The sequence below is a fragment of the Aspergillus udagawae genome, assembly GCF_001078395.1.
Source record: "Aspergillus udagawae IFM 46973 DNA, scaffold_1, whole genome shotgun sequence".
Lineage (NCBI taxonomy): Eukaryota > Fungi > Ascomycota > Eurotiomycetes > Eurotiales > Aspergillaceae > Aspergillus > Aspergillus udagawae.
The window spans coordinates 84,624-112,255 of NW_025091264.1; the positions used below are offsets into that span (position 1 = coordinate 84,624).

Here is a 27,632-nt window from a genome sequence, read left to right on the forward strand (position 1 = left end):
TTAGTATGCTCCAGCTCTCTTCTTATATGCAGGCTGCTCTGATGCCGCGATCTCACCTAGTGCAGAACGCACTGGTGTGGAATTCGTCAAATGGAAACCGCCTAGTCTCGCACCATCGCTCTCCTGAGCCCAGAGCGTTAGTGCAACCCAGTTCTCATCTTGATAATTCAATATTCCCTGTGGCACGTGGAACTCCGTTTGGGGTCCGATATGTGGTATGAACTTGCCAAACTGATATCCGTTAACATACAGCAGCACTCTATACGGCTTCGTGGTGGCGGAATTGTCGCTAAAGACGAAGGACAGCGGGATATCATGATGGAAGGAGGTGGAGTAAAAGCCGATACCAGCTTCATCGAGCCCAGTAAAAGGACTGGAGATCTGCCAGTGTTCGCTCGGTGGTTTAGGTTGATGCCAGCCTTGTCGCTCTGCGTAGAGGCCTCCTTCATTCAGTGGCCCACGCGCAAGATCGATGTAGTCCTCACCGCCGAGATTACCGGTCAGTTTCCAGGAAACGTCATGTTGGTTATGGCCCGAGAGGCTGTAGTCAAGAATACCCCGTGGGTTCTTCAACTGGCTCGAAGGACCTCTCCATTCTTCGTCAAGACCCATTACTTCGACAACAATCGTCAAGACATAGCTGGCACCTGAGTGGAGGGAGGGCAAGTTGAAGGTAGATAACTGGGAGTTAATTGAGGCACTACCATCCCAAGAGCCTATAAATGTCTGGTTAAGCCAAACGGAGCTTCCATAAGCAGTACCACCTTGAGTCTGCATGGTGAATGACTGCTCCAGACCATTGGCGACGAAGTGGCCACGGTACAGCAAGGTGCCAGTATGAAAGCCGTAGTCAGATGAATAAAGAGATACAGGGGTTTTTAAGGGGGCGACGGTGTTATTGGTTGTATTGTGATTAGCACTAATCCAAGCGCTGTCGTCATAGAATGGTTGGACTTCTGGCAAGCTATTGATATACTTCCATTCTAACTTCGAGAAGTCTGGAAGAGTAAGGCCTGGGCTGGTGTACTCGAATTGCGTCTTCCGGAACCCATTCGAATCTGTATCGTAGTGAAATTTCTTACCATTGATGAAAAGGCACTTGGCTGCGTTTGGAGCTCCAATGACTTCGATATCAGTAGTGGCGTTGAAGTCGACTGTGAGATGCAGTTGGTCACCTTGTATGTGGGCTGTGCGTACAAGGTAACCAGCTTTAACAATGATCGAGTTTTCAATGGCACTCTTGGTCGTAAAATCAGTCTTGGAGGATGAAGCATCGAGTTGAGGGACCCAATAATTGTATGCAGAGTTACGATCTGCTTGTTCTTAGCAATGTCACATGTGGAAGCAACCACTTCAGATCTCACCAAGGAGCAAAATCAGTAGATCTCCAACTTTGACAATGGTCCGCGAAGACGACACATCCCATGATACGATAGACTGGCCGTTCACGGACTTTGTCAGAATAGAATACTGTGGACCACTCAATATACTAGCCGCTGACTTCGAGGAAACTGCAATTTCATGATGCTCGCCCAACCCGCCGTAGACTATAAGCACGCTGTAGTCGTGGAACTTCTTCCAAGTGAATATCTCGGCTGTTGAGTAGAGAATGTTTGTGCCCCCAACATCGTAATCAGTGACGTGGACCTTAGAGTCGCGGCCGTTCAGGGTCAGCGAACCTCCTAATTGAGGCACGGCCAGAGTACCAGCGCTCGTTGGGACCTTAAGAGTATAGTTCGTAAAACTGGTACTGGTGTAGTCAGTATGCCTGACGACGAAAAATGAGGAGTTGTGCCCAATCAATGGAGTCACTGTGAGGTCAGTTGTTTGTGTGTACTGGGTCGTCGATGCGTTGCCAGGTACAGCAACGAGATACGATGGCGAGGCTTTGAGGAAATTGCCAATGAGTTTAAGTGCGCTGTACTTCTCACGGTTTATCTCTCGTGTTTCAGATATCGCAGCACCATAGTCGTAGCTCGAGTACCCTCCCGGATAACCGAGGTTGCCCCAGTTTGTGCCACCGTATATCTGCAAGGAAATTAATATATGTCGGTCTCATTCGACAAAGTGGAAATCTCACCATGTACAAATTCAAAACTGCAACCCCTGCGGCCAGGTTGTTCTTGTAGAAGACGTTTTCAAACTGATCATTGAATGCAGCACTACATTTGTCGTAGCCGGAGCCTCCCCAACCATCGAAGAAACCGCCTTGAAACTAGCAAAATAATAAGAACGAGTGTGCGGAAGTAAGGAAATTTCCAGGAGACATACCTCAACAAGTGAAAAAGGAGTAGACGGGCTTTGCTGCATGTGACGCTCCCGGAAATAAGTGGGCAGAGCTCCTGAAGGCCATGACGATGGAGTTTCCTAGTTTTCTTATTAGGGTACTGAGCTACATCGACTATGGAATTTAGAGCCCTACGCAAGATCCAATACTATTCAAGACCGTTAGTATATTGAGGAAGTGAATGACTTGACTGCACTCACGGGTAGGCGTCATGACCATAAATATCCACAGCCCCTACTCCGGACCCGGGCAGGAAATCTCCAGCGGGCCATTGGTCGTTGCTGATGAACGGAATTACCACGCCCGCTTCTCTGGCAGCGTCCATAATGTCCTGCATATATTGAGGGTCAACGGATGTGGCGTTTTCCCACGGGGTGTACTCATTCTCGGGTTGATAGAGAATGATAGGGCCGCCGTTAGTGATTTGATTTTTGGCAATTGTACGCGCGACATTCGTCAAATATCTATAACGAAAGCTTTAGCCGTGCAGCAAAATATGGAAATGTCTCATGTTAAGAGGTCCACACAATTCGTATGTCTTCATGTACTCAGGGTCTCCACTTCGTAAAGTCCCAGGAACTCTTGAAAGCCAGCCTGGGAAGCCGCCGCCGGAGACTTCGGCGTTGATATAAGGACCGGGGCGGGCAAGAAGATAAACTCCCGCTTTAGAGGCTGCATCAAAAAAAGGCTGCAGATCGAACACACCATCTGCTCGATAGGTGCCCCGGCTGCCTTCCAAAAGAGCCCAGTCAACGTAAAATGAAACAGTATTGAAGCCGAGGGCTTTAACTTTTTGGAACACGTCGAGATAAAGTGACTGGACAGGAAGCCTGGAACCAAAATTAGATTATGTATTAGGGGATATTGACTCCTTTGAAGTGTACCGGAATGGGTGTATTTCACCTGAAAAGATCATGGCTCTCTCTCCATGGATATAGAGCGATTGATTATCCCATGTCACCTGGCTATGTCAATAGAAATTCCGTAGATGGAGCAGACTGACCGTTTCTCTTACGATATTTTGCAAGGAAGCCCGCTTTTCGCCGCCCAAGTGATCTGTAATACCGTAAGAGCCAATTGGATGAGACAAAGCCCTTCCTAGGACTTGCACCGACAGACAAGCCAGAGCCGGGACTGCAGAAAGGAGCTTCATGTTTTGAGATGGCTGCAATCAACAACCAGTCAAGCTACAGAGGTTTGGATTTTGGAAAACCTTGTAGAATGCAATTTTCGCAATCCTGATGATAACTATGTAGGATATGTAGCAGGGTCATTACCCCGCCCTCAATCTTTCATGGGTTCATTCAATTTACCCGGTCAAGAGGCAATACTCCGCCGCCCCGGGGGGGAGATTCTCAAGTCCATTATGTTTACTTGAATCCAGCAAACCCCGTAGGCTCGGTTTCCGTAGATCTATGATATAATGGTAGCTAGAGTGTCGGATCAGCATGGCGTGGAGAGTGCGTATCGCGTTTTCAGATTTTCCGGTCAAGAGGTAATATCCCGGCGTGGTAGCAAGTAGAATTGAACTCCGAGACAGAAAGGATAAGGCTATAAGCATTTACTGGACAGAATGAACTCCCTAGATAGTATTATTAACCGTTTGTCTCAGTCTGAATATGCTTCCTACAAAATCTAAAACAGCAGGTTCACCATTGATAGTCAATAAAATAATAGAGGATTTTCCATGATTCCTCAACAACGGTGGCAGGGGTTGGGCGTTTCAATATACTGTCCTTCACTGCCTGGTGCAGGGCACCACCTGAAGCACAGGTTTCCTGATACGCCATGTAGACTATTTTAAAGCTCTACAATACCATATAAAAGTTAAAAAAAAAAAAAAAAAAAAAAAAAAAAAAAAAAAAAAAAAAAAAAAAAAAAAAAAAAAAGTAATAAAAATGTGGATAACCAAATAAGTGACGACGAAGCTAATGAACTGATTTTCCCTAGCAATAACGGTGGGGGAGTCGGATATGGCGGCCCCTACCCCATGGGGGTTCTGCCCATCTGGGTTAAGGCACAGATATATCTCTGCAATGGCCCCACACGTTAGGGCATCTAAAGGGGGCGGCGTCAGATATCTCACATATCTCCCTGATGGAAGTTACATTGGTTTGTAATCGGCATCACTCAATAACTATAAAGAAAGCCATAATATGAACAGCTTATCTAAGAAGGCTTAGAATAAACAAGAAATTTCACACTATTTAAGAAGTACACCTTCAAGAATGTGCTGTTTAACTAGACTGGTCGTGGATTGGGTTTGGGTTAAATACCCTGTGGTTTGACCCAAACCCAACCCTCGACCAGTCTACATGTGCCTCAGGTCAAAAGATATAGCCATCTAAGTATTACCAAAGAGTTGTGCAGGGGACATTATAAATATATACAGCTTTGGAAACATTGTAAATTTAATTATTCTTAAGGGGCTCTGAACGCGATAAGCACAATAAAACTTGAATGTATGCACTGATGTCTTATATGATCCGGCACTCCAGGCTCTATTTCTAGCTAGCGGAGTATACCGGCTACGAGCACATCGTTCACATTGTTGGTTGCGTAGGGTTATCGTTGACTTCTCTTTTCCATTGACCACTCGGCTTGGGTCTTTTCAGACTTGGTCTGCTGGGTTTTTATACAGAGTGGTCCTGTTACTATGATATAGTTGGCCTTGTAATGGGATGAATAAATCAAATTGAAGGTTGAATGAGGCGGAGTCTCAAAACCCAGATAAAGATGGTTAGCGCGGTCCTTTGGCTCTGTTGCTGGGGTGTTTGTACCTTCGCTCAACCCCACCGCGGACCCGGTGTCGCGAGACTCACATACTAAAACAAGAAGGGCAACGGCCTTGCTAACCGTAGTTTTCTGCTCGGTAGGGCGATAGGCCCGAGATATCCGAGAATGAAAGAAATGGAATGCCCATAATGTCGCAGGAAAGTAGCCGCGATTTTATTGTAACTGGCGGCAGCAACAATCAGCTTCCAGTAGGTCATTTCAGATCCTTTGACAGCATTTTAGGCTGCTTGGGAGAGTGCAGGCGAACCAAGGGCGAGCCTCTGCAGAGATCGAGATCCACCCCATCCGCATTTCTCACTTTATATATACGGATGCCTATGGCGGGACCGCAGAGAAACGAGCCAAATTTCTCCTTGACATCTTGACACAGTGTCGTGGCGTGGCCCCCGCAGGATTCTGTATAGGTGTCAAGATAAATTCTGCGGATCACGATACAGCAGATTTTGAAGATACCATTTGCCTGATTGGGCTCTTGGTTGAAGGGGGTATTGACTTCCTAGAAGTTAGCGGCGGGAGTGCCGCGGACCCGAAGGTATTCGCGCCTTGGAGTTCTGTTTCGAACCCAGCTTTTAACATACAGTCTACAGATGGTGTACGGCAACGAGAACAAGCATCCGGAACAAAAGACCCTACGCAGTGCTGCGCGCGAAGCATTCTTTCTCGAATTTGCTGCAGAGACTCGCAAGAGGTTTCCCAAACTTATCCTTATGTTGACGGGGGGTTTCCGCAGCCGTGCTGGAGCTGAGGCTGCTATCAGGGACAGTGTGTGCGATCTGGTCGGCATTGCACGTCCAGCGGCTGTCAACCCGAAACTACCATTGCTACTGATAGACGAGAGCGTTCCAGACATGGAAGCGAAGTTTCCTTTGAATAAGGTCCAAACTCCTCGACTGGCTAAAATTCTGAACATAAAGGTGTTGGGGGCGGGTGCGGAGAGCGTAAGTGGTCCTGCCTACATGGTTTTTCTGAACCGGTTGGACAGATTTTTGGCTCATGATAACATTTAGACGTTCTATATGAAACAGATACACCGGCTCGCCAATGGACAACCAACCTTTGGCCCTGCTCCGTAATGAGAAGGGCCAGTAGAGGACGCAAATGAAGGGGGCAGATGTATGATAGGAATATGTCGAAGAGATCAGACCAGTACATGGGGCACGAGCACCAGCCGCAATTCCAAATTTTTGAAACGAGATGTACGTCTCCGCACTAGAAGTTTCATGCAGCACATCCCGCGAAGGAAGGGAGGGGGTGCAGTAGTGAGTTCAAGCTGTGTGTTCATGAGGGCTTGAATAACCATCACATAGAAATATGAGTGTCAAGGCTCTAACCATACATAAGTATGGCTGCACCCATTCGTCCTATCTGGGTCTGCTTACTTGGGTCGTTGACAAAATCGTGACTGCTTGAGGTAGGAGTCCCTGTATCGAAAATCAAACTTTTTTGAAGATGAATTCTTTCAGGGCCGAAAATCGTATGAATCTTTTGAATAATAAGCGAGCAGCCCCTGCATCTTAAGTGGACCTAAGTTCCGGTTCCAAGCTCATGAAATGGCATATGATTATTCCATAGTTAAGCCCATCCGTGTCCTCAGGTGGGGTCCTTGATTTCTGGTGCCCACGGCCCCTGGAGTTCCCGTACCACAAGGTGTCCTATGCTGTACGCAAGCGCTCTGCAAACCGCCAACTTCTTTACTATGAGACGAGCCTCTTTAAAAGAAATCAACCATAGTAGAGAGCTTGAAGATGGGCTAAACCCCATATTGCCGCGGAATTACTAAAAATTTCAATGCTGGGGACCAGAAATATTGTCATACCAGTCCAACCCTCGAAGTTCGGCGATCCACGGTCCAGTAACCTCATGCCTGACCAAGCAAAGCCAGACGGAGCAGCGGATTCTCTAGTGGAACCTGGTCAGCGGTGAAGTCTTCATCACCACAATCATCAAGTTTGCGCTAGGCGTAAATGTAGCTAGAGATAGCGAGGTATGGTGCCTAGTTGGAACGGAGCGAAAGCAAATGGACAACACGATCTATCAACAATTGACGCTGTTTCCTGCTTCCTTTTGCATTAATTCAGCAATTGACGTCTTCCTATCTGCATAGATAATGGCCTCAGAGAAGGACCAATTTCCCGGCCGCAGCGCCAATTTCGGTTTGGGCTATAATCACTACAATCGTCTGATACAGGGCAGGGCTTCTCCATCTCGTCCAACTTTCTTCTCGCCCGGACTTTTCATATGTGACGGTGAGAGACCACTTCTCACGGTTCAAAACAGCATCTTATGGCTCTCCATTAATGTAGCACGACACATTCTTCAGATCTGCACCTGTCACCGAACCTTGGATCTTAATAACCGCCCGTGAGCCGCGAATATCTTTTGCCTGCTTGTCGATCACCAGATCAGGCGGATGTTGGGATGGTTCACGAGTAGCACCAACCGGAACCTGATCTGTGTCGAGGGCAGGCACAAGAGGTGGCTGCACACGGGAGTGGGTGGCCATTTCAAAGGCATACGCCAATCGTAAGAGGGTATTCTAAAACCCTAACTATACATTTGCGTCCTACAAAAACATACATTGAACTACACTACCTCTCGGTGCTAAGAGGGCAACTGAGGCAATCTTTGGGTACCTGTTAAAGTGCTGCCTGGATGGAAGTGTTCATACAATTTCTTACAATGAGGACATGTACAACACCTGCAGTCCAGACTGCAGACGCTTCGACCATTGGTTAACGGATAGTTGTCAATGGACAGGTTCGAATAGAAAGATGAGACAGAGGAATGCATCACAATTTTGCCTTGGTTCCCTTCTGGATGTATGCATCCCAATCCACCTTCCTTCCTGACTGGAACTCGCGGACGCCGTAAGCGCCATCCCCATCTGGCCGCATCATTTTATAGAAGAGAGATTTGATCCCCTCGGCTTGTTCCTCCTTGCCTGCGTGGGCCCAAGCCAATGTCAACAGCTCCTTCGACATGCGAGATGCATCAGGCGAGACATGTCGCAAACGCACCAACAAGGCGTCCAGCCGCTGGTGCAAGTCTTCCGCATTCTCTGCAATCTCCACCACCAGTCCGAGAGAATGCAGCTGCTCAGGCTTGACCGGTCGAGCGGAAAGCATCGCCTCTCGAGCAAATGCAACACCCCACTCCCGGATCACATACTTGGAGATAGTCGCGGGACAAAGTCCCAATTTACCTTCGCTCAGGGTCACTGTGGCAGACTTTGCACAGAGTCGAATGTCACAAGCAAAGGCTAGTCCAACACCACCGCCAAAGGCTGGTCCATTAAGACAGGCAATGGTCACTTTCGGGCACCTATCAATCACATCAAACAGCTCGGTCAAGCGCTTAAACTGCGCCTCGCTGCTAGAGCCCCCTTGCCCCACAGGGGAGCTTCCCTTCCCGAGATCCATTCCGGTGCAGAAGAACTTTCCGCTACCAGTAATGATAATGCGTGCGACAGTTGGATCAGAACTGGCGTTAACTATGAGCGATGTGAGCTTTGCGATCATTGCAGCTGCCAATGCATTTCCATTCCGTGGTCGGTTCAGCATGATTTTCAGGTTTACTCCGCTCCGATAAAGCTGGATTCCATCCGCGTCACTTGCCAAGGTCCATCGTAATGTCGGTAATGATTGCGTCGATTGGGCCTTTGTCGGACGCGCAGTCTTGGCCGCCTTGCTGGCCAGAGCGACGCCTGCTCGACTTGAGTTCGACCTTGAGAGTTGTTTGGAGATCCAGACTCCCGTTTCAACTAAGCTGGAGAGGTCAATGCCGGTCTCAACTCCTGCATCCTGGAACATATAGACAACGTCTTCTGTCGAAACGTTTCCTTTCGCCCCGGGTGCAAAAGGACAACCTCCGAGGCCAGCGACACTGCTGTCGAAAACGCGGACTCCGCATGTATAGGCCTCCCATACGTTGGCCACCGCTTGGCCGTATGTATCATGAAAGTGTCCTGCTAAGCTGCTGATGGGGACGCCTGCGTTGGTCAAATATTGGATCAGGCTGCGGACACTTGCCGGTGAACCCACTCCGAGGGTGTCGCCCAGGCTGACCTCATAGCAACCCGCGTCGAGCAGGGCCCGTACGCAGCGCACCACAGCGGCTGGGGGAGTTGGGCCATCGTATGGGTCGGCAAAGATGCAGGATACATAGCTGAGGGGTCAGTCTGATATTACACGTGTGCGTGCCGATGATACTTACCCTCGGACCGCTAACCCAGAATCGATCGCTTGAAGTGCGACCTCCTTGGCTCTCTCGAGCCCTTGGTTCACCGTGCAATTGATGTTCGCTCGACTAAAGCCTTCTGTGGCACTGATGAAGACGGCGATCTCCTTCACACCTGACAAACGGGCGATTTCCAGTCCCTTGAGGTTCGGTACTAAGACCGGTATACGCAGTTTGGGATCCTTTGCCAAGTCTTGGACCGAGGAATGTTGAAGCAGATCGCGACAGTCTGCAAGCTGAGGAATTCTTCGTGGTGACACGACAGAAGTCAGTTCGATGGCTTGCAGACCAGCCTTCACCAGCCGATGAATTAATTCCAGCTTGGTTGCCGTGGGTATCGGGGTGGAGATGTTTTGCAGTCCATCACGGGGTCCTACCTCGACAATTCTCACTGCTGGGGATATACTCGGCATGATGAATAGAATGTCATAAGCCGTGAATACGCAGTCTGAGTCTGGATGTACTTCAGGCATAGCCTATATACTAGGGGCTATCAAGATGATCGGGTGAATGCTCACCGGACCGCTGTGTCCCTCGCGGACCGCGGACCGAGCTTGCCGGGAGAGAAGAGGGTTATCGTCCCCATTAGTATCTGGGGCAATTGTCTACGGAATATACGCTCAATGACCACTGGAATTGTACCACTATATTGTTGCAGTTGTAGACAGCTCTGTTACAATCTCGCCCGTAGACTCTCAAGCTTGACTAACCGGTTTCCTATATCGCGCAGGATGTGCTTCTGGTGTTTTCCGCTGCCGGTTTTGGGGAAATCCTCGCCGACGCCCGCATCGCCGATCCAGAAGATGTGCTGAGGCGCCTTATGACGACCCAGAGTCTGACTGACATACTGCCGGAGTTCTTCGTGGCACGGTCTTGAGCCTTCCTCCATCGCCTTTAGGAAGCAACCGACGACTTCCCCATACCATTCGTTCTTGATTCCCACCACACTGGCCTCGCTGATGGCGGGATGGGTCATCAGTCTCTCCTCGATTTCACGGGGAAAGATATTTTCCCCGCCTAGTGAGCGTAGTTAGTATTGAAGATGATCGAAAAGGGTGGTGTAAATTACCTCGGATGATAAGGTCCTTGATGCGACCAGTGATGGAGGCGTATCCATCGTCATCAATCACAGCCTCGTCGCCTGTGTGCATCCAGAGCACCCCGTTCTCATCTGGCCGCATGACCTCCTTCGTCTTCTCCTCATTTCGCCAGTAACCTTTCTGTAATGCAAATCCACTGATACAGAGCTCTCCCCGCTGCCCTCGCGGCAGGATGCGGCCGGTGCGATCGACCACCTTCGCCGCCGTATGGGGAATGACTGTGCCTACCGTCGACGTCCGCTTCTCATCGGAGTCATCCAGCCCCGTAATAAAAGTGACGGGACTCGTCTCCGTCATCCCGTATGCAATCAACATTTTCTCAACTCCCATTTCATCGCGCAGCCGGTTCATCAGAGCCTGCGACACGCTGGACCCCGACGCTAGGCCCGTTCGCAGGCGTCGAGGCTTCTTGCCGATTTGCGTCAGCACCTCCAGCTCGGCGGTGTACATGGTAGGCACGCCTAAGATGACGGTCGCATCCTCTGCGAGGATTGCTTGGACAGTCCTCTTGACGTCGAAAAAGTCCGACGGAAAGAAGATGCTGCTGCCATGGCAGAATGAAGCCAGAAACCCTAGGACAAGTCCGAAGCAGTGGAACAATGGAGGGGAGCAGCAGACGACGTCTTCTGGTCCAAGACCCATCGCTTGACCAACAAAACGGGCATTGTTGAGAAGATTGCTGAAAGTTGTTATGCGGGTAGAAGTAACCATAGCGAGTGGATGGAGACTTACGTATGGGTCAACATGGCTGCTTTCGGGGAGCCCGTTGTACCTGCAGATGTTACATGAGTCTGTTCAAATGCAAGAATATGAGGTTAGTCACATACCTGAAGTGAACTGTAGGTTGACGACGTCTCCGGAGGAAATCTTCCCGGCTATCTGTGCCTGTCCTCTGGAGCTTGGTTGCGATCTGCTCGTAAAGGTGTCGTAGGATTGCACTTCCACACCAGCTTGGCCATGGAGTGCCTCCCCGATGAGCACTACTCGACGCAGCTCAGGGAGTTTTGGGTTAGGAGACTGCTTTCTACAAATGGCGTCCACATGACCGGCAAGGCTTCGTGTTCCGATTGTAGGGCTGATGAAGACAAGTTTGCATGCTGACAAATGATCAGTCGTCGGGTGCTCTAAGGCAGAAAGGGGACTTGCGAGACATACAGCTCTGACGAACAGCTCTTATCAACTCGTCAGGTGTGTAGGTGTTGTTCAACACCACCACAGGGCAGCCAATGCGACCACCACCGAGGAAAACCTCAATATATTCGTAGCGGTTACCTGCCATGATGCCCACGCAGTCGCCAGGTTGCAAGCCCATGTTGTTTATTGCTTGGGCTAGAACCCGACTTCTTTGCGCCAGTTGACTGTATGTGAGGCGAACGGACTGCCAGGGCACAACGACTGCCTCGCGTGCGCCATAGCGAGCTTCCTGCTCATCAATCAGCTCGCCCAAGGTCTTGTGCCAGAGGGCGGGCTCAGTAGGGCCCTGGACTATAGCTGGAGAGGGGGTCATAGTTTTTGGAGCTTAGAAACGAAATTAGAATTTCATTTTGATCTCCCTCAATTGGGACAAATCTAATATACACAATACAAGAGACCACCCCCATGCGCGGACCAGGCTGCCTCCTGGGGGCGGGAGTATCCGCGGGCGTCGGTCCGATGGGCTGGGGAATGCCCCGATTATAGCGGCAGTACAAGTCTGCAGCCCACAATACTATATTGGATATTTGATCTCTTCTCTTATCTTCGCTGCCAGGCTCTTCAATAAACCCGTTCTCTTTTTGCTCCACTATGGCCTCCGAGTCCTCGTTTCCTCCCCTTACGTCGAAACTCGACCTCTCTAGCCAACAATATCGGTCTAACCGGGAAACATGGAACGATGTCCTCGAGAGATTTGAAGAGGCTTTGGGCCAGGTTTCTGCAGAAGGAAACGATGTTTCCCTCGCGCGGCATCAGACAAGGGGTCAACTGCTACGTATGTTTATATGCTCTGTTCGAGTGACACGAACCTGACATCGTCGAAGCCCGTGATCGCATTACACTTTTGTTAGACCAGGACTCGCCATTTCTAGAAATTGGCGCCTTTGCAGGGTTTAGAAATCTAGATTCCACACCTTGTGCCAACTTGATTGCTGGGATTGGGAATGTCAGGTGGGTTAGGTAATTTCCTCTCAGCCTCGCTCATTGTGCTCACAATGTCCAGTGGACGCCCTTGTATGCTCATGTCGCACATCCCAACCCAGAGCGGTGGTGCTTGGAACGAAATGACAGGTTTGTCGATATACACCCAAACGAAGAAATCTGCTAAGTCAACTGTTAGTCCTCAAAACGAATCGAATCATGGAGATCGCTTTCGAGAATGATTTGCCACTGATTTCCCTCGTGCAATCGGTACAGCTTTCCCAATCTTCTGTATTGGTAGAAAAATGCTAACGGTTGACCCAGGCTGGCGTCTTCCTCCCTCAACAATTTCGTGTCTTCCACAAGGGAGGTCAACTATTCCGGGATCTCGCGGTCCGCACACAGCACGGAAAACCGTCGTGCGCCATCGTCTTTGGCTCGTCGACTGCTGGAGGTGCATATCACCCGGCTCTGTCGGACTATACCATCTTCGTTGAGAACCAAGGGCAAGCCTTCCTGGCAGGGCCTCCTCTGGTGAAAATGGCCACTGGGGAGGTGATCGGGGCCGAAGAGCTGGGAGGAGCCAAGGTACATGCCATGACAACTGGTCTGGCGGATCAAATTGCTATTGATGAGTATGTGAAAATACCCTACAAGCCAGCGTAGTGAGGCTAATGGTAATCAATGCAGACTCGATGCGATCCGCAAAGCACGAGAGTGGGTGGCCTCACTCCGCGTGCCCTCTCCTAGAACCCCGCTGGACTGCATCGAGCCATTAGCTCCAAGGTATCCAGTCGAAGACCTTTTGAACATCGTCAACCCGGATATTCGAAAGCCATTCGATATGCGCGAGGTCCTGCTTCGCCTGGTTGATGATTCGCGGTTATCGGAGTTCAAGCCCGAGTACGGTCGCAACATGATCACTGGATGGGCGCACTTCTACGGTAAGCATCGAGGTCATTTAACCATGCGGACGCTGATACATTTCATGCCAGGCTTCCCAGTGGGAATAGTGGCAAACCAGATGTCCGTCATCAACCCCACAGAAGCGGCCAAAGGAGCGCAATTCATTCGCATGTGCAACCAGCAGTAAGGCCCTACCTTTTATCCGCTCCAATCTACAGACTAAACAGTCTATACCATAGAAACATCCCAATCATATTTCTTCACAACGTCACTGGGTTCATGGTTGGCGCCAAAGCGGAACACGCAGGTATCATCCGGTTAGGCGCCCAACTCGTCTCGGCCGTCAGCTGCTCGACTGTACCCCATATCTCCATCATCATGGGTGCATCATATGGAGCAGGCAACTACGCCATGTGCGGCCGCGCCTATCGCCCCCGGTTCTTGTTCACCTGGCCCAGCGGCCGGTGCAGCGTAATGGGGCCGGAGCAGCTTTCGGGAGTGATGGAATCGGTGCAGAAGGCTAGCGCTAAGGCCAAGGGACAGGTCTTGTCGCCCGAGAAGCTGAAGAAGCAGGTAGAGAAATTTCGGGATGCGGTGCAAACGGATGCAGAATGCTATTCTACGAGCTCGATGTTGATTGATGATGGGATTATTGACCCGCGGGATACCAGGGATGTGGTTGGAATGTGTCTGGAGGTGGTGACGTTGAAGGGAGTGAAGGGGACTTCTACTCATAGGTTACTTGCGCGTATCTAGAGTCGCTATTAAGGCAAGATTTTCTGTTTTTGTCTCTCTATTGTTAAAAGTCTAGTAGGGTAGAATACGTCTTTGCATGGGTTGTTGTGTAGACCCCATAGTGAGATATATATTGTCGTGGACCCGGAGTTACCGGCGGCCAGGGTGGTCTTCCAAACGCTAGATCATGTTCTCCATGGTAAAGACCTCAGTCAAGGCCTCGAAAGCCAACAGCTGCCCTTCTCAGCAGACCAGCCAGGAGGTCGGCCGGTTGGAGCTGGCGGTCCGACTGATCAGATTCAGCGCTGGCGGAACCGGACAGCGGACCGATGCGGGGAGATTGACCCGTCTGCTAGCCCTAATCATCCATCGGATAGCGTTACGAAGCGGAATGTGGCATGTATTTCTTGTGGAAACAGTAGCCCTCCACGTATTCTCTGCATGTAACAATCCAACATCTACTAGCAACGGTCACTCAACAAGATGACGGTGTCTCACGAAGTGGTCGAGTATCATGCTTCCCCCACGCGACGCCCTCTGTACGTGGCCGCGCCTCCCCTTGGGCCCGATGGACGTCCGATCATCCAACGAGTCCTGATCGCCAATCGGGGTGAGATCGCAGTCCGCATTATCCAAACATGTCATAAGTTGAACATTGCGACCGTCGCAGTCTATGTGAGCGAGTGAGTCTAGCCTCAACGACGGTGGTCTATATCACACTGACCAACCAACAGAGATGCCACATCGCGACACATCCACGAAGCCGATGAAGCCATTTGTCTGGGCAAGATAGATGGCAATGCACGGAATCCGTTCCTCGACATGGAGCTCCTCATCCAAACCGCTCTCAAGACTCAGTCACAGGCCATTCATCCGGGATACGGCTATCTGAGTGAGAACGACGACTTTGCGACCCGCGTACGCCAGGCGGGTCTGATTTTCATCGGACCCAGCGCAAGTGCCATGTCCTCGTTGGGCGACAAAAGGTCTGCCAAGGAATACCTGCAAAAGCATGCGCCCGACGTCCCTCTCATTCCCGGGTTCAGAGGATCCAGCCAGGTGGCGGATGAGCTGGCTGCTGCAGCGGACGAGATCGGGTTCCCCGTGATCCTGAAGGCGTCTGCAGGCGGCGGCGGGAAAGGAATGCGGATTGTGCGGGAGGCAGCGCAGCTGCAGAGTGAGCTGGAACGCGCGCAGTCGGAGGCACAGCGTGCGTTCGGATCCAGTGACTGTATCCTGGAGAAGTACATCGAGTCTGCGAAGCACGTCGAGATTCAGATTGTGGGTGATAGCCATGGCGAGGTGGTGTCATTCCTGGACCGTGATTGCTCCGTGCAGCGACGGCATCAGAAGGTCATTGAGGAGACGCCTTGTCCGTTTCTCACCGAGCAGATGCGTCGAGATATGAGTGCGACGGCTGTGCGGATTGCGAAGCTGATCGGGTATGAGAATGCAGGCACGGTTGAGTTTGTGGTTGATGTGCAGACCCGCAAGTTCTATTTCTTGGAGGTGAATGCCCGGCTGCAGGTCGAGCATCCCATTACAGAAGAACTGACCGGGTTCGACCTGGTTTCGCTGCAATTGCTAGTGGCAGCTGGTGGGAGTCTGAAGAGCATACCGGCGTTCACCCCACAAGGACATGCCATTGAGTGCCGCCTCTGTGCTGAGGATCCAAATAACAACTTCTTTCCTGAGCATGGGAAAATCCATCTCTGGCGTTCTGCAGACGGAGTCCTAGGACCAGGTCGGGATGTCCGCTACGAGACAGCCATTCAGACCGGATCCGACGTCTCGATATACTTCGACTCCATGATTGCGAAGATTGTCGTCTGGGCTCCCACCCGAGCACTGGCAATCGAGAAGATGAGCCAAGTCATGGCACACACGGCCTGTGTCGGCGTCAAGACTAACCAACTCTTCCTGCAACGCTGCCTGCTGAATCCCGAATTCCGAAAACCAAGTTATACGACCTCGTTCATCCCATCCAATCTTGAGCAGTTGCTTCAATTCCCTGAAGTGCCTTTGCGAGACTGCCTGCCTATCATCCCAGCCTTGGCCATCCGCAACCTTTCCGAAGCCGCAACAACTTGCCGACGACCCTTTCAGCAAATACGCAAGCAATTCCGCAACCAGCATTGTGATCCTGTAAACATCCATTGCGACGTGGTCACCGCCATCACCGGTCCCCAGACTGGGACATCGATAATGTGTATCTGGGAGCCCCCAGCAGCCGGAGAGTCAGCGCACACTCAACGCGTGAGACTCATGCCCATCTCTGCAGACTCCGAGGAAAAAGCCAGTACCGCTACATCTCGATACAACGCCATCAGCAGTCTTCTCCGCAATGGAGGCACGAAAAAGGTGACGCCACGAAGTGTTCGGACAGAGTCCTGTCGACCAGCAGCCATAACCGCAGACTGCACAATCCCTCCAAATACATTCACCATGGAGATATCCATCGACGGACGCAGAATCACCAGCCATATTGCCATTCCCTCGGCCGGTGCAGTCCCAGGAGTTGTAGACCGCTCTCAGCGAATATATTGCCATTTCCCTGCATTAGGCACGTACGTGGACTTTCAGCGGAACACCCTGCTCTCCTTTGCAGAGGGTCTTCGGAAGAATGCCACGGTGGAAGAGGCGGAGAAACGCACAGTGGTTGCGCCAATGCCGTGTAAAATTCTCTCCATTGAGAAGAAGAATGGGGATTTGGTCAAGGCTGGGCAGGCGGTCATGGTCATCGAGAGTATGAAGATGGAGGTGAGTATTTCGGTCTCGGCGGATGGGCGGTTTGAGACGGAATGGAAGAAGGGGGATGCAGTGGAGGAGGGGAAGATTCTTTGTACAGTGGTATAGATTTGCCTGGTTTGAGTTAAGGATGTGTTCTGTGCAACAAGCCTTGGGCTATATCTTCTAACATCAGTCACTTGAAAGTTTACTTAGTACAAGTGATGTCCATGAGTATGGTCTCTAGTATACATGTATTTATGGACATTAAGGAACAACAGTGAAGTAGATGGAGAATGGTATACAAGGCTGTTCAATATGCAAGGACATCCTTCCAAAATGCCACGATCTAATAAAAACAAAATCATCATGTAGTTTACCAATCCTTTCATAAGCAGTGGAATACATATAATGCTGAAAAGCATTACTAGATACTGTCAAACAGCCACTTATAGCTTGCTCTGTCCCTTCTTGGCCATGGCCTTGATCTCCTCCCTAACAGCCAAGTCTGACAGAATCTCTTCACTTCCACCTCCCACAACCATGACTCTGACATCCCGGCTAATTTGTTCAATACGCGCCCCGCGGCCGTTCTTCGAATACCCCAGCCCTCCCATCACCTGCTGAGCCTCGCGATTTACCATCTCGAGTGTTCTGCCAGCCAACACCTTCAAGTTGGCAAACAATCCTCCCATCGCGATATCCCTACAGTCCTTCCGCGCCATTTCGGACATGTAAACCAGCTGTTCCATCCAAGCGTACGCCGAGTCGAGGCTACGACCCATGGCACTGAACTTGGACCGGATTCCCTGATTCTCAATCAGCTTCTTGCCAAAGGTCTCGCGGCTGATTGCGTGTTTGTATGCGTCTTCAGCACAGACACGAGCCATGCGCAGCGAGGTACAAGCCAGCCACAGACGTTCGTGGTTGAAGTCTGCATACTTTTTAGTTCCAGAAGCATGGATGAAGACCAGGAGACATACTGTTCATGATGATGTGAAAGCCGTTGTTTTCCTGCCCTAACAAGTTGGCTACCGGGACCTTGACCTGATCGAACTCGATGTACGTTGAGCCTGCCGGGAATCAGCATATGGACCACTATCGGCAGAGAACTGTACATACCACTCGCCTCAACTCCCGAATTTCTGATCTTGCGACAAGTCACACCTGGCGTCTTCAGGGGAATAACCAGGGCCGAAATACCCCGAATCCCCTCTTCTCCTGTCCGAACAGCGGCAGTGCAGTAATCCGCAAAGATGCCATTGGTAATCCACTTCTTCGCCCCATTCACAATATAAACATCTCCTTTGCGCTCCGCCGTCGTCGTAATTCCAGCAACGTCAGAACCAGCTAAATCAGAAACACCGTCAGAACCATCATGACATCGTAGCCACGCCTCAAGGCAAACTCACCATCGGGTTCTGTCACCCCCAAACAAAATCTCGCCTTCCCGGTCAACATACCTGGCAAAAGCCGTCTCTTCTGCTCCTCATTCCCAAAATTAATCACCGGCGGTCCACCGATCGAGTTTCCACAGCCCAATGCCCAAACAATTCCGAGATATCCACAACGCGCTAGCTCGTCAATGACGATCAGATCGTGAAACCCGTCCCATTCCTGGGGATCGATATCCCCCGGAAGCCGTTGGCCATGGAGATAGTCTTTTGCAAGAGGAAAGGCCGCGACTGCGGTGTATCCGAGCTCGGCGTGGCGGGTTTGGACCTTGGTGATATGCAGATCAGTATTCATTCAGGAAGGTGGGTGTTCACAAAATGTACCCACCTCGATAGGTACCGAGCCTTGTTGCTCCCACTCCTCGCAGAAGGGGGCAATGTGGGTGTCCACGTATTCACGGACTTCGCGTTGTAGGCGTCGGTGGGACGCGGTGTAGTAGGGGCTGTAGATCCGGTTGAGCCAGAGGGGGTCCGCGAACGGGGTATTGGACGCGGTAGAAGACATGTTGTAGCTGGGATGGGTCTTACGAGATGTTTGAGGGCATGCTCCATGTACATGCTCTAATTACTAGACGTTGAGTTATATGCAATGTAGTTACAGGAGGATGTTCGGGTCCGGGCCGCCCGCGGAAGGGGCTCTCCCCGGACATGGGAAGGTGTATCATTGGACTAGTAGCTTGCATATGGTCGAATACAGCTTAGTAGGCCGCGGATAGAATCCATGACTTATCCAAGCGTAGTGCTACTTCGGACCGATATGCCAAGGCTCATACTCGGTCCGCTCCGGTCTGCCGCCTCAGGTTTCCATCCCGCACCCAGCCAGACCCCGCAAATGCCAGGGCTTGACGCATAAAACAGCATTGATTGAACGGATTCCTTAGACTAGATTCTACATTGACTAGATATCGATAGTGAGAGTAATCTAGATCATGTTTTTATTGTGCACAGGAGCGCAGTAAATAAGAAACCCCATTTGTATTATCTCGCATTACAACACTTGTCCCCGGAGGGACAGCCGCAACCGCTTTCTATACGACAACATCACAAGACTAAGAAAAAGCTCCGTCCTGCTCTCATATTGGAATTAATATAATGTCATCAGGGAAAAATGACTTGAGTTTTGAACGTCATTCTCACCTTTCTTTGAGCATCATCATCAACCCCTGGACCAAAAACGCCTTGACTATCTGCGGTGCTAGGCCTTTGTACAGCCTCCGTATGCCTTCATGTTGAATAAAAAGTAGTACCTCCGCAAACCGCCGGAAAGGTCGACCATCTCGGCAGGCAGGTGGCTTTGACTGCAGCATGGTCTTGGCGACGATCAGCGGGTGAGTGACAGGATAGAGCCCCGAGTACTGTCGATTGTTAGTCAATCTTTTATCAAAGAGACGGTAGATACGCGGAAAGCGTCTGCAAATCCCAGTGGCTTCCTGAAGCGGAGCAGGATCCCTCGCAGCCACTGGTAAAGACCATACGTGATCATATGGTTAACCACGAGGATGAGGTTGACTTTCAACCCTCGACACAGTCCCATCCATCCATCCTCACTGCGCACAATATCCCTTAGAACCTCAGCGATGGACGGCGCTTTATCTACTCCCCGACATGTCTGCTGCCTGGTGACGATGACCGCAATGGAGGTGGTGCAGATCTGGGCCATGGCCCCTCCCACCGCGCCTAGCAAGAGCTCTTTGACGATACCATCGGAGTCAGGAATATTGTAACGTTCGAGAAGTGTTGATGCACGGTCTGTGCTTTGGTCGACCAGTAGAAGTAGGCGAAGTTTATGGAGGCGGTGCTGAGAATGGAACTACTCAGCCCACGACACAGGCCCGAGATGCCTTCTTCCTGCACCACATGCGAAATTGCGTCGACCACGTTATCATAGCTCGTAGGAACAGGTGGTGGCTTGCCGCATTCGTCGTCTTTGGTTTCGGTACACCTGGCTCGAGTGTGGACTTGCACCTGGAGTCTCGTCTTGATACTGTCGTAGCTTCAGCAATGATATTGTGATGGTGAAAATTGGAAGGGAGGAGGCACTTACGTGTCAAGAGGGTATACAGTGGCGTTTGCCAGAATTGCTGCGGTAGTGCCGGAGGCAACAGCCTCCCACGGTGAGGATTGATTATTGCTGGTTTTGTTGATATAACCAAGATAAGAGACGATGATGTGTAATGGGACGCAATTGTTGCGTTCGCATCTTTATCTGCAGAAAGGATGTGGGCACATGAAGTGGCTCGGTACAGAGAAACGGTCCGGCCGTGCCGATCACGGCAGGCAACACTCTTATGACACAACCCATCCGGACATCAATCAATCAATCAATCAATCAAGATTCTATTAACCTGTTGGAGCCCGTCTATAGAAGCGACTAGCTATGCAGGCGCTTCGCCAAATGAAGCAGGAATCTAGTATCCGAACGCCGTAACCCACAAATGCAGACAAGACATAAGAAACATCGAAAAGAATGTAGAAATCACAACTAAAGCAGCCCGCCACTAGGCTGCATGTCTCCTCTACGCCATCTTGCGCACTAAATACTTATCCTGCTCCATTCCATGTAGTCGTTCTTCTTGACTTGTTGCCGCACCTAGGTAGACCCTCCTAGGCAGCTGGCTGTTCCATCTAACCATCGTCTTCCACATCTATTCCAGAGCCTCGTAGGAGACTTCCTTGTTCCTGGTCCTGTTCGGTCAGCTCTGCATGACGAAACTGGCTGAGCAGGCCTGTTTGATGCATGAATTCGGCGATGTAGCGGATCGCCTGCGGGTCAGACACGAGCGCGTCGTAGTCTGATAATTTCCCCCGGAGCCCTTCTACATCGTGTAGCTTGCTAATCATCTGTCTGCGGGCCTCTGCGTGCAACGAACACTGCAGGAGAACATGTTTTGGGGTCTGCGACCCTTCTCCGCAGCTGCACCGGTCCGTTTCGGAGGCCTTAATCTTGAACAGGAAATGGCGCAGACCAATGCGCATGGTGCGCATCTGGATGATGATTGATGGGTGCGGCTTCGACAGGCCTTTATATAGGCCTAGGTTCTTCTTATGAGGGGCCTTAATTAGCCGCCGTGTCGGCTTAACCCATCCGGACATGGTGTCAAATGAGCCCAGTCCTCGGCGTGCTACAGCTAAGTAAGTATTCTACTTCGTTGAGACGTAAAGCAGGCGACTGGCCATGAAACATATCATCATGGCTCGTGTGCACCCTGGGAGATGTGGCGGCGAGAAAGTCCGTTCCTAGAGCCCATGATGTCGGCGAGGGCATGCTGGGCGCATCCGAGCCGCATGCACTGGACGCCTTGCATGGATTACTTCCCATGATAGAATAGTCGAGCATGGACCAGAATGTCTCCTCGGACATAGGATCCAGATCCCTGGTCACACCTGTCGCATCGAGAACGCTGCCCAGGCTATGTCGCTCTGCGTGGAAGTCGCGCAGCCGGACCGACTATTCCAGAAAATGAGTCAGTTAGAAGCGCCACCGTCTGGCAGGTTTACATACCATGTTTGCTGCATGCATCCAGAAATTGGCTAATCGATCTAGGATATCGATACCGCGTTGGAAGCGCTCCAGCATATCGGAAGGACGACACAAGACGAGTGGGGATTCCTCATGTGACGCGATCGAGAGCATACCACCCGCAATAGCAACACAATATGCATAGAAAGAGGATTGAACGTGTCCTCCTGCGTCAGACACGTCCCGGAGAAGATCCACCAGCTGTGTGGCATGGTCGAGCCCGTTTTGGAGTGCGCGGGTCACAAAGCTATGAGGAACTTTGGAGCCAAAGGGCTTGAGGCTGAGGTTGAGAACAAACGGATGATTCAACAAGCAGTGACAGAGGTGGAAGAGCGTATGCGCAAAGACTCGGTGGCCAAGCGCCTGATGGTCAATGGTCCCCACCGTCCCAACACTGCCTGTTAACATATCAACCACTGACGTGTTGCCCATCTTTCCGTAGGACTCAAACAGTAACAACGATGAATTAATGGCAGAATATTCCGACTTCGTGTCCCAAGGAGGGATCTCATCGGTATGTCGGTTTGCATACACATACCTGGTGCAGCGCCCAAAGATTGATGCAAGCAGTATGACCAGAGCGAATGGACTAGGGGTATCGGAAATTTCGGTGTTCCAGTTGAGAAGCTGAAGTAGCGTGTATGTCTTCTTTGTCTCCCCCTGCCGGATGGCGCTTTCATCGCACGGAAGCTGTATGTGACAATCTTGGTCCAGAATGACGAGCGGACGGGATCGTCCACATGAAATAAGTTTGTCGATCAGGTATACTGACCAAAATGCTCGGCGACGTTCCTCCTGTTCCGCGACAGGCAACCAACCATCGGGCTCTCCCATCAGGCCGAGTCCTTGGGAAATGCGGGCTGCCAGGCCAATTTTGAGCCAGCCTGAATTGACCCGTCCAGCTAGAGATGAAGGAGAGGTTAGCTGCAGCTTGTTCAGTGTAATCCTAGTTTGACATAACGCCTACCGGTATAATCAATCACTGCCAGCATATTCACAGTCTGCACCACATGAACGCCCATATTATCCTCTACGGTCAAGTGATCGGCAAGTACAGATAGCCATGCTTCCCGGGCATAGACTTCTGATGCCTCGAGGCATCGTCCTGCATAAAATTCGTGTCTGGAGAAGCGGACGGCGGATGCCAGCACAGCCAGGAGCAGGCATCGGGGCAAGGTGTCATTCTGTAACCCTTGCCGAAAGGTCGACTCCTGAAAGTTGCTATACGGCTGGTTGTGAACGTGAGTGAAATATGTGTCTATGACGGAGCTTAAGACGGATTGGGGAGGTGTTAGGAATGGATGATTTCCAGGGAGAGCAGGCTGCGATAAAGAAGTTTGCTGCTCAGGAGGTCCAAGTTGTATTAAGGGTCTCGCATATACTATTAGCATACGGAGATGTGGAGACGATCAATCGTTAGGTCGGCCTACCTGGGTTGTTGTGCAGTCCGGCCACTCAGCTCCGCCAAGCGCGACTCGATCAACGAGATGCGTTGCAATAGTTGGGTCTTGGAGATGGTCAGGTACAAAGCAAAAAAATGGAACAAAGCTAGACTCGTACATTCTCAGCGTTCGATGTCACTGGAGCACTCGGCTGGTTGTCTCCGACGGTGACGGAGTAAGGCTCATAGACGCAGGTGTGCTTATTACGGCGACAGTGAAAACAGATCGGACGCTCCCCAGAGCATTTTGTTTTCCTTCGCCTACACACGGCTCAAGCGTTTAGCTTTATTCGAGCCCACTGAGTTGATTACATACCGGCAGTTGGCGCAAGCTTGACGGATTCGTTTGAGATTACCCTTTTGCAGGGAGTCCATCAGAGGATTCATTCCAAGTCCAAGATGTGGAATAAAAGTAGACCTAACAAAGACAGACAGATACTGGCTGATGGAGAGTGGCAAGTTGCGGGGTTAGCAGGATGGGCGTGGCTGAAGAGCTCACCAGGAGATGGAGAACTGACGGGGGAAAGGCGGAAAGAGTCGGATCAGGGGATGGAATGTGGGGAGCCGGCATTCCCTGTGCGGGGAAATCTCAAGCTGAGCCTTGCTAAATGAGGCGTAGTTCAACTTATTAACCTGCTTTTTTGTGTGTGCCTAATTGCTTGAACTCACAAGCTGAGTTTCTCTGTTTTCCCATCACAATAATTGGTATGACGCTTCCTCAAATTGCTATCATGCATTTCTGAATCATTGCGCAATCGAATGGGCAGTAAGTCCGGTGCTGAATAGCATAGTGCAGCGGAGGGTCTTAACATGATAGTGCAGAATGGATCGCTTGCATCCACACAGCTGTACAATATGGTCATGTAGAGAGTGGTTGTCATACTCAGAGGGTTGCTATGGAGCGCTAAGAAAGAGACATTTGAAGAGCTCCGCAATTCATAAGACTAATAAAGCTTCATGTTGAAGGCTAGGATTGAATAGCGGGTTGGAATGGACGATAAATGACAATGTTACGGCAGCTTGAGATAGTGCCACTGTGGATTTTTGGACCGTTTAACAAGACTACCATGTAGATTAGGTAGCTGATGAACTACAGAAAAAGAAGGACCTGATCCGCATTTAGCGATTGCGGACTCGTTCAAGCCAGGCTGCCATCCCTCCACGCTGCATTTCAGCTGGATAGAAGGGATATGGCGAGTCATAATTCACAAGCCAGCCAAACGTGGACTTGATAAGCTTTAAATACCAGAACGCAGCCCCATAGGCGAGGCCCAAAGCCCACTGACGTCCTGTCAACTTGCCAATTTCCGTCATGTGGCGAATATAGTAGTAGCCGATGTGGATATGCAGCAAAATTACCGACGCAAGCCCCGGGGTGTACATGGAACCCAGCTTCATATTGATATTGATACCATGAATGAAAAACTGTCCGAATCCGAATAGAATAAGCGCCAGTCCGTACCAGACGTGTTCCGGGAAGAAGATTGGAGTAAGATAGAAGCCGTACGTAGCACAACGTTGGTGATGAACGAAGATTCTGAACTAAGTGGGAACCGGTCAGGGCGAGGACTGGAATCTACACCAATATTCATTGCTGCAGGAAACCCTCCTGGGAAACGATATTCTTCGAATTGATGAATCAAAACGGCCATGAAACTGGCGAGAAGCAGCTTTTGAGAGGAGGTAGTAAGATGATTGAGAAGGAAGTATCGAATGGAGAGGAAGAAGGGTATGACGCCAAGGTCATACCAATGATGGCGAAGAAAATGAAGCATTCTGGTAGGCGAGACTTGTATACCAAAGTCGCCTGAGCGCTGCGATGGAATGCAGCGGCTCTCAAATATTAAATATTGATAAGATGGAGAGGCCATATAGAGCCAAAGGCTATATATAGTCAAAGATGAAGGACCACACATTAAATGAGCAAAAGCAGGTTCTTGCGGAGATTCCAATGAAGCATTGTGTTATCTCCAACCTCACCACATAAAAATGCCATAACCATAACGTACCTGCTCTGGTTAGCTTCATGTAGATCATCGGATACGGAGTACTCCTCGGAGCCGAACTGCCGGCGGCGGTGCCACCTCTGCGGAGTACAAGTCAGCCTCGAATAAGAAAGCCCTTAGTAGAAGCATGCTTTACACGCTTCCCAAAGGTCTATATTACCATACAAAGCTAACGTGTCTCAGGGAGGACAGAGAGCAACAGAAGCTCTCAGTCATCTGATATCTATCAAGGAAGCCTCAGCGCTATTGAAGACTGATGAAACCTCAACAGTATATAGTTGCTGTAGCCTGCATATCGCTTTGCGAGGGGTCGGGGTAAATGAAATCATCCATCCTGTATAGACTGAAAGGATGAGGGCAAAGTTCCCAGGAACGATGCCGCTCGCTCCTGGGAGTAGGAATCACGCTCCTAGAGGACTCGTAGCTCCCGGCAGTGTATAGCTTGGATCCTGGAGACGAAGAATGTCTCTGAGAAGGCTCCACTCAATTAACAGTACCTTACAGTGTAGAAGTATGATTGGTCTGTTTTCACTCCTTTCTCCACTTTAGAGTGCTATTTGAGTCTACGCGTAATTTAACATACCAGATACTCGCTCATGCAAAACTGAAATCAAACATGTTTGCTGTGCACATGTTGAAGAAAGTCCATGCGAGATCTCTTCAATGCAGTCTTCTTAGCCTTCTCAAACACGCTCAATGCCAACCTGCCACCGCAAATCTGAGAGGTGTCACCCTCACATTTCATATCGCATTTGTTTGCGGCGATCCTAGAGCTGCCTTCCATATTGTCACCACAGAAGCATTGGCCAGCGTACTCAGTGCCTGCCAGGCTAAAGCCTGCATTTCCGCAATACTCCATACAGCCAGTTGAAGTCACATTGCCAATGCCCAGATCCGCGAATTGGATCCCAGTGAGCGCACGAGTAGACACATTGTCGGAATAGCAGCCAAGATATGACCAGCCGATGATACTGATTTCTGTAGTAGAGACTTGAGTAGGTGTGGTAGACAAGGTCTGAGATGCAGACAGTATGCTGGTGGTAGTCGATGTACTTTCTGGATCGGATGAACTAGAGGATGCGCTCTCGCCTTGACCCCATCCAGTTGGTGGATTGTTGCCTGGCAGCTTCTCGAGAACACCGGAAATCTTCTCGGGGACCAGGTTGGCGATGTTGCAGCTGTCGGAAGAGTCGTTGATTGTGCCAGCGTCGGCGCACTTGTCCATGCCCGAATCGCCCGCATTACAGTTATCAATAATCCTTTGTAAGACGTCCACATCCCAGCCAGAGATCTAGATAAACTTATTAGCTGTAGTACCAAGGACTCATCAGGATAAAAAACCCACAAAATCACCGTGAAGAGAGTACCCAGTGCGGTCGCCATTTGCCAAAATAAAGGGTTGCGTGCCATTCCCTTGCTCCCACATGTCCACAAACAAAGGAGTGTTCCAGTAAACTTCGTAGAAGATATGGGGTAGGTGAGTCCATCCTGGCGGACAATTCACTTTGCCCCCTGTGGTTCCTTTGCTGCTCGGGAACACCATATTGCTCTTGAAGTCATCGAGGCCAGCCTCGGGGTTGTAACAAGAAGGAAAGTGAATATCAGCACGCAGAGGGGATGCATATCCGTCACAGTTCATATGCGGGAAGCCAGCCCCAGCCCCAGCATTATTCGGGTCTTGAATCCCAACACCATGCAATCCATCTGAATCTGCAGGATACGAGGGAGGATCATAGGAAGTCCGTGGGCATGTCCACTGAACTGGTTGAATGACGCCTTCATTCGTATCCAGGACATTGGCAGCTCCGCCCGGTGGGGGCGTTCGAAGGCTATTGTTCCCACTGACCATGCGGAGGCCGACAGGGAAGGCTTTGATATCATCATCGGTCGGTTCGAAACTGTTATTTATTAGTTGGCAGCTTGATTTCTCAAAAAATGCGGGACTTAAAGACTACGCACAAGTAGTAGACATTCATGTAAAACATGGGAACTGAGATGAAGCTTCCATTTGTGGGATCTTGGAAGTATAATGCCGGAGTCCAGTAATTGCTCTTGTCCGCCTTCACGAGGGAAGAGGTGCAACGTGAGTCCAACAGAACATCGTTACCCATGGTTAAATTGAAGTTACTCCCCCCTTGGATCGCGTGCACATGACTGGAGGCAGTACCGGGACTGATGATTGGATCCATACGGCCCATTGTTAGCGGACTCTGGCCATAGAAATGGTTCACAGCGAATGTTCGAGAGTCCTTGGCAAATGCTGTTGCATAAATGGCAGCAAACAGAATAGAGGTGGCTTTGGAATGCAT

At 50.4% G+C, this 27,632-nt stretch overlaps 8 protein-coding genes across 8 annotated transcripts; 3 read left to right on the plus strand and 5 right to left on the minus strand.

Moving 5' to 3' along the window:
• On the minus strand, positions 1–3,440 carry Aud_000014 (glycoside hydrolase family 35 protein; the record flags this gene model as incomplete). The annotated part of the gene is made up of 9 exons (XM_043285531.1): positions 1–1,313; positions 1,365–2,028; positions 2,081–2,215; positions 2,272–2,367; positions 2,423–2,435; positions 2,488–2,751; positions 2,815–3,117; positions 3,172–3,248; positions 3,303–3,440. 9 exons carry the CDS (start codon positions 3,438–3,440, stop codon positions 1–3), a joined length of 3,003 nt encoding a protein of 1,000 aa, XP_043141466.1.
• A 1,771-nt stretch (positions 3,441–5,211) lies between these two features.
• Positions 5,212–6,090, plus strand: Aud_000015 (uncharacterized protein; the record flags this gene model as incomplete). The annotated part of the gene is made up of 3 exons (XM_043285532.1): positions 5,212–5,271; positions 5,325–5,615; positions 5,671–6,090. 3 exons carry the CDS (start codon positions 5,212–5,214, stop codon positions 6,088–6,090), a joined length of 771 nt encoding a protein of 256 aa, XP_043141467.1.
• A 1,782-nt stretch (positions 6,091–7,872) lies between these two features.
• Positions 7,873–9,732, minus strand: Aud_000016 (uncharacterized protein; the record flags this gene model as incomplete). The annotated part of the gene is made up of 2 exons (XM_043285533.1): positions 7,873–9,247; positions 9,296–9,732. The coding sequence occupies 2 exons, from the start codon at positions 9,730–9,732 to the stop codon at positions 7,873–7,875; spliced, it is 1,812 nt and encodes a 603-aa protein (XP_043141468.1).
• A 260-nt stretch (positions 9,733–9,992) lies between these two features.
• On the minus strand, positions 9,993–11,926 carry Aud_000017 (uncharacterized protein; the record flags this gene model as incomplete). The annotated part of the gene is made up of 5 exons (XM_043285534.1): positions 9,993–10,336; positions 10,389–11,098; positions 11,152–11,191; positions 11,247–11,516; positions 11,575–11,926. The coding sequence occupies 5 exons, from the start codon at positions 11,924–11,926 to the stop codon at positions 9,993–9,995; spliced, it is 1,716 nt and encodes a 571-aa protein (XP_043141469.1).
• A 278-nt stretch (positions 11,927–12,204) lies between these two features.
• On the plus strand, positions 12,205–14,196 carry Aud_000018 (acyl-CoA carboxylase subunit beta; the record flags this gene model as incomplete). Its single annotated transcript, XM_043285535.1, has 8 exons — positions 12,205–12,388; positions 12,438–12,564; positions 12,617–12,684; positions 12,734–12,804; positions 12,859–13,169; positions 13,225–13,478; positions 13,530–13,623; positions 13,680–14,196. 8 exons carry the CDS (start codon positions 12,205–12,207, stop codon positions 14,194–14,196), a joined length of 1,626 nt encoding a protein of 541 aa, XP_043141470.1.
• Positions 14,197–14,362: 166 nt separating this feature from the next.
• Positions 14,363–17,031, plus strand: Aud_000019 (acetyl/propionyl/methylcrotonyl-CoA carboxylase subunit alpha; the record flags this gene model as incomplete). Its single annotated transcript, XM_043285536.1, has 3 exons — positions 14,363–14,575; positions 14,641–14,858; positions 14,910–17,031. The coding sequence occupies 3 exons, from the start codon at positions 14,363–14,365 to the stop codon at positions 17,029–17,031; spliced, it is 2,553 nt and encodes an 850-aa protein (XP_043141471.1).
• A 320-nt stretch (positions 17,032–17,351) lies between these two features.
• Aud_000020 (acyl-CoA dehydrogenase family protein) lies at positions 17,352–18,861 on the minus strand (the record flags this gene model as incomplete). Its single annotated transcript, XM_043285537.1, has 5 exons — positions 17,352–17,836; positions 17,886–17,975; positions 18,025–18,252; positions 18,315–18,624; positions 18,685–18,861. 5 exons carry the CDS (start codon positions 18,859–18,861, stop codon positions 17,352–17,354), a joined length of 1,290 nt encoding a protein of 429 aa, XP_043141472.1.
• A 7,072-nt stretch (positions 18,862–25,933) lies between these two features.
• On the minus strand, positions 25,934–27,632 carry Aud_000021 (DUF1996 and WSC domain-containing protein; the record flags this gene model as incomplete). Its single annotated transcript, XM_043285538.1, has 3 exons — positions 25,934–26,614; positions 26,669–27,221; positions 27,283–27,632. The coding sequence occupies 3 exons, from the start codon at positions 27,630–27,632 to the stop codon at positions 25,934–25,936; spliced, it is 1,584 nt and encodes a 527-aa protein (XP_043141473.1).